Here is an 8,139-nt window from a genome sequence, read left to right as displayed (position 1 = left end):
TACATTGTGCCGCAGTATAGAGCAGTCTGCAGTATATACAGTATACATTCAGCACCCGGGAGCTGGCAGTGAGCGGAGGCGCAGCCTGTGCTACACCTCTGGGCTCTCGGCAGCTCCAGGTCGTCCTCACATTGTGCAATCAGCTTCTGCACGATGGATATTGTGGAGTAGATCCCGGGGATGGTGACAAGGGCCGGGAATAGAGGGAAGGCGCTCCCGCAGCGGTTTTATCTCCCCAGATAGGCGGTGATGTGCAGATCGGGAGAACTATGGCGAAGATCTCGTGGCCTCCTCTCCGCTCCTCCCCGGAACCTCCGCCAGCAGCGGCTATAAACGGTTGCATGAGATGTCAGAGAGTGAGGAGTCACGTTGAAAGCGAGCTCTCCTGTCCGGTTCTGACCGGTGACGGACTCTTATCCCGGGCAGGGAAGCACAAGAGGAGAACGGAGCGGAGAGGAGGCCCGGATGGGATAAGGCAGTAGCTGTGCTCAGATTCAGCCAATAGCAGCTCAGGACGGGCCTGCTCACGAGCCAATCAGAGCGCGGCCGCTGTACATATAAGAGGCGCCACCAGCGCCGCTCTCAGAGTTTCTCTTCCAGGAGAGTTTTACTATTTGATTACCTCAGCACCCAATGGCAGAAACCGCGCCAGCCGCCGCTCCTCCTGCCGCCGAGCCGGCTGCCAAATCCAAGAAGCAGCCGAAGAAATCCGCCGCAGGGGGCGCCAAGAAAAGCAAGAAGTCCTCCGGTCCCGGCGTGTCGGAGCTGATCGTCAGAGCCGTGTCCGCCTCTAAAGAGCGCAGCGGGGTGTCTCTAGCCGCCCTGAAGAAGGCTCTGGCTGCCGGAGGGTACGATGTAGAGAAGAATAACAGCCGCCTGAAGCTGGCCGTCAAGTCTCTGGTCACCAAGGGCAGCCTGCTCCAGGTGAAAGGCAGCGGCGCCTCCGGCTCCTTCAAGCTGAACAAGAAGCAGGAGACTAAGGACAAGCCGGCCAAAAAGAAGCCAGCGGCTGCGGCCAAGCCCAAGAAGCCCGCTGGAGCCAAGAAAGCGGCGAAATCTCCTAAGAAGCCCAAGAAGGCTCCGGCCAAAAGCCCGAAAAAAGCAAAGAAACCTGCAGCGGCCGCCGCCAAGAAAGTGGCCAAGAGCCCGAAGAAAGTCTCAAAGCCGAAGGCCGCCCCAAAGCCCAAGAAGGTGACGAAGAGTCCGGCTAAGAAGGCGGCCAAACCCAAAGCTGCCAAGAGTCCGGCTAAGAAGGCTGTTAAAGCCAAGAAGAGTGCGGCTAAGAAATAAGCTGAAGCCGCCCATGCATTTACCCCACAAAGGCTCTTTTCAGAGCCGCCACCTTCTCACCGCAGAGCTGTATTATCACTGCCTCGAATTCTGTTCTAGATAGCAGTGCCCCATAGCGGCTACAGAGGACTTCATATCAGTTGGTAGTCTAGGGAGCGAGGGGGAGGCTGTAGAGGGGAAGTAATACGAGACATTCTCGCCGCATCATCCCCGTTCCTGTTGGGGAGTGTGACCTATACAACGCGTGTATGGATGCCGGGCTGAGTGTGAAGGGGGAGGGGACTCGCCGACCTAATGCATTTCCCATAAAAGCAGCGCAGCTTCTAATGGGGGAGACTGCCGTGCAGCGTGGAGTGTGTGTTTCTGCGGACATATCAATGCAGGGAAGCAGCTGAGAACATGATTTCACAGACACCCGTACGTATCATGCAATGGCCTGATAGGGTGAGGTGGGGCCAGCCTCTGCCGAACGCTGATTGGTCGCGGGCATCAAGCGTTTTGGCGGGCTAGTGGTTTGTTTGAAAAAGCCAATGAGATGTAGGGGGCGTTGTTTCTAAGAGCCAATAGGGAAAAGCAAGTAGGGTATAAAGGCTCTGCTCTTTCTACGGCTCCCATCATATCACATCTGTGTGCATCTCTACAATAGAGCTATGGCCAGAACCAAGCAGACCGCTCGTAAATCCACCGGAGGGAAAGCTCCCCGCAAGCAGCTGGCTACGAAGGCCGCCAGGAAGAGCGCTCCTGCCACCGGCGGAGTGAAGAAGCCTCACCGCTACCGTCCAGGTACAGTGGCTCTCCGTGAAATCCGTCGCTACCAGAAGTCCACCGAGCTGCTGATCCGTAAGCTTCCCTTTCAGCGCCTGGTGAGAGAGATCGCCCAGGACTTCAAGACTGACCTGCGCTTCCAGAGCTCAGCGGTCATGGCCCTGCAGGAGGCCAGCGAGGCTTACCTGGTAGGACTGTTCGAGGACACCAATCTGTGCGCCATCCACGCCAAGCGGGTCACCATCATGCCGAAAGACATCCAGCTGGCCCGCAGGATTCGCGGAGAGAGGGCTTAGATCTGCTCTGGGCACCGCATGGAACACAAAGGCTCTTTTCAGAGCCACCAAATCCTCCTCAAACGAGCTGCATCCTGTCCTCCGCTGTCATTCTTTCGATTCCCCACTCGGGTGCGCCGCCGTGTACCCTGGTGCCGCCTCTTCCCAATAATGTTCTCTCGTCAGCAGGAGGTGGTCTGTTAACCCCTTCAGTGACCTAGTCAGTTCCTCAATTAATTCATGTCATTCTCTCATCTTTCAAATGTAGTAGAAAGAGATTTGACTCCCCGGCAGACTGTTATGAACGTGGTTGATCAAACGTGTCCGTATGAGGCATCTATCTGTGCCTGTGGGCCGGGAAGGGATTAGTGTTGATGTATTTATGTGGATATTATCTCATTGTACGAAGAAGAAAGACAGCAATACACAAAACTACACTAATTAATACCGCATAATGAGATTGATAACCGGCCGGGAAACTGTTAAGAAATGCGGTAAATTCAAAATTCCAAACGGTTCTGTGTTAAACCAATCAGCAAGGAGAGGGGAGTGGCCAACATGTAATTGCCCCAATAGGAACGCCTAAACTTGCGTCATTTGTTGCTGTTTTCAATCTGGTCCGCTCGTCGCGTAGATAAGGGAGGACGCTTGAACTGGTTGGCAATCGCTTTCTGCTTTTAACGTAGAAGATGTCTGGTCGCGGTAAAGGAGGGAAAGGTCTTGGGAAGGGCGGTGCCAAGCGGCACAGGAAGGTGCTCCGTGATAACATCCAGGGCATCACCAAGCCTGCCATCCGCCGTCTAGCTCGCAGGGGAGGCGTCAAGCGTATCTCCGGCCTCATCTATGAAGAGACTCGCGGCGTCCTGAAAGTCTTCCTGGAGAACGTGATCCGCGACGCCGTCACCTACACCGAGCACGCTAAGAGGAAGACCGTCACCGCTATGGACGTGGTGTACGCCCTCAAGCGCCAGGGCCGCACTCTCTACGGCTTCGGAGGTTAATAATGCTGCTCTTTCACCATAACACAAAGGCTCTTCTCAGAGCCGCCCACCTCTTCCAAGGAAAGGCTGTAATACAACTCCTTGTGGGGTCGTCAGCAGCGGTGATAGTCTATGCGCTCTGATATGATACAGCGGGGGTGTAGCAGCCTCCCCGTCAGGGTGCGCTTCAGGCTGCGGTCACGGCACGCTTTTAAACCCCTTAGGCCTCCTTCCCACGAACGGATTTCCGCCGCGTAATTCGCGGCGAAAATCCGCTGCGTTGCCCGCAGCTATTAGGTTCTATTGAACCTAATAGCTCAATGCTCACGATGCGTAATTCCACCGCGGAATTACGCACCGCGATTTCTCCCGTCCTCACCCGCAGCATGCTCTATTTTCTGCGGGTGAGGACGGGCTGTACGCACTGACGGCTTCCATTGCAGTCAATGGAAGCCGTCCGTTCACGCTATCTTCCGCTGTAACCAGCGGGAGATAGCGTGAAAAAACGCTTTCCTGCCCACCGCCGCGCGTCATCTGACGCCAAATGACGCGGCCGGCCGCGTCACGTGACACGCTCGGTGGTGGGCGGTGACGCGGCGGTGGTGGGCGGGGAAGCGATTTCACGCTATCTCCCGCAGGTAAGTATAGGGGCTCTGGGGGGCGCCGTGACGGGCTTCACTGCGTAATATTACGCGGCGGACCCCGTCACGCTCGTGGGAAGGAGGCCTTATGTTTATAATACGCGATGAGCTGGGCCTGAATTAATGACATGATGAGCGCACTTCTAAGGGGCGAAGGTGTAGAGCTCTGAGAGGGCTGGATGATGCGGCTGTAACGCTTTGTAAGCATACGGCCCACGCAGGACCCTGAGAAAGCTGGGTGTTCTATCCGAAACACAACAGAAGCGTTCCGATTCTTGTATATACGTGAGCAAACAGAGGACTCTGTTAACCCGTTATCGCACGGACTGGTGAGCGAGTCCTACAGCCGCCCGTCCTCTGGACATGAGGTCACCTAGAGCAGGACGATTGTGCGCTTCTGCCGGTGACAGGGATGGCCACATTGGCATCCGCCCCAATCTCTGCCTCCTTGTAGAAAGTCCTGTACAATTAGTTTCCCGGTGCAGCCGGCGTACCGGCCACCGAGTATCACAGCATAGAAGCGGCGCAGCTCTGTTGTAAGGAGCATGTGGGTGGCTCTTAGAAGAGCCTTTGGTTCTATGGAGGATCAGCGCGATCACTTGCTCTTGCTCGTCTTGCTGCTCTCGGTCTTCTTGGGCAGCAGCACGGCCTGGATGTTGGGCAGGACGCCTCCCTGGGCGATGGTCACCCCACCGAGCAGCTTGTTCAGCTCCTCGTCGCCTCGCCAGCTGAAGGTGACGGGGGATGATGCGGGTCTTCTTGTTGTCCCGGGCGGCATTGCCAGCCAATTCCAGAATCTCAGCGGTCAGATACTCTAGCACTGCTGCCAGATAGACCGGAGCGCCGGCGCCCACCCTCTCAGCGTAGTTGCCCTTGCGGAGAAGCCTGTGTACACGGCCGACAGGGAACTGCAGCCCTGCCCGGGATGAGCGAGTCTTGGCCTTAGCACGGACTTTACCTCCTTGTTTGCCGCGTCCAGACATCTTCTAGCACTTGAAAGGAGACCTATGAAAAAAAGAATACTTCGGAAGTTGTGATAACGAGAAGAGCCCTTCTGTTGACTTTTATAACCTGCTGCTCCGCCCTCCTCTTTTCTAATTGGGTAGATTTCAATCCCCCCAATAGAGGCCAGACTTGAGGAAGAACCAATGAGCGGCACTGGGCGTGGCTAATGACGCTCACAGAGGCCACATGTCGCTGAAGTAGAACGGCAAGCAGACGGCGGTACTCATTTGCATGGCCCCGCTATAAATACCGCAGCGCTGGGAGGTGCAGGAACACTGTTCTCTCTAGTGAGGAAAGTATCTCTACGTTATCATGCCTGATCCCGCCAAGTCTGCTCCAGCGCCCAAGAAGGGCTCCAAGAAAGCCGTGACCAAGACTCAGAAGAAGGACGGCAAGAAGCGTAAGAAGACCAGGAAGGAGAGCTATGCCATCTACGTGTACAAGGTGCTGAAGCAGGTCCACCCCGACACCGGCATCTCCTCCAAGGCCATGGGCATCATGAACTCCTTCGTCAACGACATCTTCGAGCGCATCGCAGGGGAAGCCTCCCGCCTGGCTCACTACAACAAGCGCTCCACCATCACCTCCCGGGAGATCCAGACCGCCGTGCGCCTGCTGCTGCCCGGAGAGCTGGCCAAGCACGCCGTGTCCGAGGGCACCAAGGCCGTCACCAAGTACACCAGCGCCAAGTAATCTGTTCTGTGGCCCGCCGTGCACGATCACCCCAAAGGCTCTTCTAAGAGCCCCCCACCCCATCTACAGCAGAGCTGTCACCTCCTAGTCGGTGTGTAGGTTATTGTAATACGTTGCTGTAGAGGGAATGATAACCAGATTGTGTGCTAGTTCTCTCTGGTGTCTCTTCTGCATCGTGCAGTATAAATGGCATTATTGGGGGAGGCAGCAGCGGAACACAGATGATCATCTCCGACTCCACCGCCTGCTGCGGTTTGGGGCTCCGTTTTCTTCCCCGTGTCCACAAGCGCTCGGGGGGCTCTGTCCTATTGCCTTCCAGCAATAGCAATCATGTCTCCTGCTGTCAGTAGGTGGGGATAGACCGCCGTTATGTCGGCGCGGCTGCCGGGTGTTGATGCATTGCTCCCGGTGTGAGGACAAAGCGGCCGCAGCATTGTTATGGACGATGCCCTGACGGACTGCTCAGAACCCGTGGTTTATATCGCCAGTAATGCAGCTGGGATGAATTAGAAGAAAGTTGCGGATGGTAAAGAGCAACTAGGAGGATCGCCGACGGGGAGAAATCCTGACAAGGTGCAGTTCCAGCACACTTTAGGGAATATTTAGAAACCCAGCGCGGGAGTTCGGGATATTACCCGAGTGTGATCGGTGGAGTGTACAGCGCCGGCCGCATGCTTCCCCCGATATGTACCCGTCCCGGCAGCTCGCTGATAACCCCAACTGTTCTCTCAGAAATGGTGAATACGTGACAGCCGGGCCGGGGAGCTGATAGTGAGCGGACCTGGAGCTTGTGTCCTGGGAATAGGCAGATCTCTAAACCATCCGGGTGACCCGCGGGCAGAAGAGCCGTCACTCTAGAGCACCCGCGGACGCCTCCATACTGGTGGGCACTGTGCGGCGCTCTACCTAGATTTAGTGGCGCCGCACCGGACAATGTTGCTGCTCGCGGTACTCTGAGCACAGTGTATCCCCTGCTAATTAGATACCGGCAGCCCTGATCGCCGCTCTATCAGATGCCCCGTCAGTGATTACACGGGTTACATGGAGTGTGTGTGACCGAAGCAGTGGGGTGCACAAAGGGTCGGAGGCAGACGACATAGTTGCCCAAGGATGACATGCTGGGGGCTGTAGTGCATTGTAGTGGGTACAAGGGGGTAGCGGAGGCAACCCGGGATGCCTGACAATGAGAGGCTTGAAGCGCCAGGAAAGGGGAGGAGGAGCATGACGAGAAGAGCCTCACACTCCCCAGCTCCGCATGTAGAGGTGTCCAGGCGCCTCTTGACTCCTTTTACTCCAGCGGCCGCAAAGGGAACGAGAGCGGTGCAGGGACCAGAGTAGCAGCAGCAGTGGGAATGGGAGCCAAGATAGCCTGGCGGGGACCAGAGTGACAGCGGCCATCCCCTCACATAGAGGCGCAGACTGTATCTCTCAGAGATCTGCAGGGCCACCCTCTTGCCTAGGTTAATTTAGTGCTGCGGCTATATCATTCAGCTCTCCCAGAGTCCTGCAACACGATGTCAGTGCAGTACTCTGGGAGAGCTGGGTGCTATGACCGCAACTCTATATAAAATAATGGCTCCGCGGGTCCTTGGGAGATCTTGGTGCAATTGCAGCACTTCTATATGAGAGGACCGCCGTGCAGGACGCCTCCAATATGGTAGCATTACACGGATAAGCGGGCAGGCCGTATGCTTTAGTGCAAGGAGGACATACAATCAGTGCGCCGCAGCCTGCTTCATCTAACGGTAGGAGGGGAAAGGGACTAGAGCCTGAAGTACGCGCGGGCCAGGAAGCTCTTCCTTCACCTGGGACATTCCAATTATCAGACTGGCAATCAGACTGAATCAGCGGCAACCCCCCACAAGGAGTTGGATTACAGCCTTTCCTTGGAAGAGGTGGGCGGCTCTGAGAAGAGCCTTTGTGTTATGGAGAAAGAGCAGAATTATTAACCTCCGAAGCCGTAGAGAGTGCGGCCCTGGCGCTTGAGCGCGTACACCACGTCCATAGCGGTGACGGTCTTCCTCTTGGCGTGCTCGGTGTAGGTGACGGCGTCGCGGATCACGTTCTCCAGGAAGACTTTCAGGACGCCGCGAGTCTCTTCATAGATGAGGCCGGAGATACGCTTGACACCTCCCCTGCGAGCTAGACGGCGGATGGCAGGCTTGGTGATGCCCTGGATGTTATCACGGAGCACCTTCCTGTGCCGCTTGGCGCCGCCCTTCCCAAGACCTTTCCCTCCTTTACCGCGACCAGACATCTTCTCCGTTGTAAGCAGAAAGCGATAGCTGCTCAGCGCAGAGCCCTAGTCTATATATACAGTGAGCGGACCAGAGAGGGAACTACTGATCAGGGCCGTCATTGCGGGGCGTTTCTTTTAGTTGTCTAGCGTAAAGGCCCATCCCCTCTCCCTGCTGATTGGATGAATACAAGAGCCCTTGCCATCTTGTGCAGCCGATTGGCCTGTCAGCTCCTGAAGCAGTGGGAGAGAAG

The 8,139-nt window shown here is 56.2% G+C and overlaps 5 protein-coding genes across 5 annotated transcripts; 4 read left to right on the top strand and 1 right to left on the bottom strand.

Annotated features, from left to right (window-relative positions):
* The first annotated feature begins 633 nt into the window (after window positions 1-633).
* On the top strand, window positions 634-1,308 carry LOC136582593 (histone H1B-like). The gene has a single exon (XM_066583759.1). The coding sequence runs from the start codon at window positions 634-636 to the stop codon at window positions 1,288-1,290; it is 657 nt and encodes a 218-aa protein (XP_066439856.1). The 3' UTR covers window positions 1,291-1,308.
* Window positions 1,309-1,940: 632 nt separating this feature from the next.
* LOC136582592 (histone H3) lies at window positions 1,941-2,377 on the top strand. Its single transcript, XM_066583758.1, has one exon. It carries the CDS (start codon window positions 1,941-1,943, stop codon window positions 2,349-2,351), a length of 411 nt encoding a protein of 136 aa, XP_066439855.1. The 3' UTR covers window positions 2,352-2,377.
* Window positions 2,378-3,019: 642 nt separating this feature from the next.
* On the top strand, window positions 3,020-3,331 carry LOC136582594 (histone H4). Its single transcript, XM_066583760.1, has one exon. It carries the CDS (start codon window positions 3,020-3,022, stop codon window positions 3,329-3,331), a length of 312 nt encoding a protein of 103 aa, XP_066439857.1.
* Window positions 3,332-5,252: 1,921 nt separating this feature from the next.
* Window positions 5,253-5,658, top strand: LOC136582590 (histone H2B 1.1-like). Its single transcript, XM_066583756.1, has one exon. The coding sequence runs from the start codon at window positions 5,269-5,271 to the stop codon at window positions 5,647-5,649; it is 381 nt and encodes a 126-aa protein (XP_066439853.1). The 5' UTR covers window positions 5,253-5,268; the 3' UTR covers window positions 5,650-5,658.
* A 1,889-nt stretch (window positions 5,659-7,547) lies between these two features.
* Window positions 7,548-7,906, bottom strand: LOC136582589 (histone H4). Its single transcript, XM_066583755.1, has one exon. The coding sequence runs from the start codon at window positions 7,904-7,906 to the stop codon at window positions 7,595-7,597; it is 312 nt and encodes a 103-aa protein (XP_066439852.1). The 3' UTR covers window positions 7,548-7,594.
* Window positions 7,907-8,139: the final 233 nt, after the last annotated feature.

Source organism: Eleutherodactylus coqui, chromosome 11 (assembly GCF_035609145.1).
Source record: "Eleutherodactylus coqui strain aEleCoq1 chromosome 11, aEleCoq1.hap1, whole genome shotgun sequence".
In the NCBI taxonomy this organism is placed as follows: domain Eukaryota; kingdom Metazoa; phylum Chordata; class Amphibia; order Anura; family Eleutherodactylidae; genus Eleutherodactylus; species Eleutherodactylus coqui.
This window is presented reverse-complemented; position numbering and strand designations above follow the sequence as displayed.

Coding starts and splice junctions, on each gene's coding strand:
- LOC136582593 (XM_066583759.1), top strand. CDS start 634: ATGGCAGAAACCGCGCCAGCCGCCGCTCCTCCTGCCGCCGAGCCGGCT.
- LOC136582592 (XM_066583758.1), top strand. CDS start 1,941: ATGGCCAGAACCAAGCAGACCGCTCGTAAATCCACCGGAGGGAAAGCT.
- LOC136582594 (XM_066583760.1), top strand. CDS start 3,020: ATGTCTGGTCGCGGTAAAGGAGGGAAAGGTCTTGGGAAGGGCGGTGCC.
- LOC136582590 (XM_066583756.1), top strand. CDS start 5,269: ATGCCTGATCCCGCCAAGTCTGCTCCAGCGCCCAAGAAGGGCTCCAAG.
- LOC136582589 (XM_066583755.1), bottom strand. CDS start 7,906: ATGTCTGGTCGCGGTAAAGGAGGGAAAGGTCTTGGGAAGGGCGGCGCC.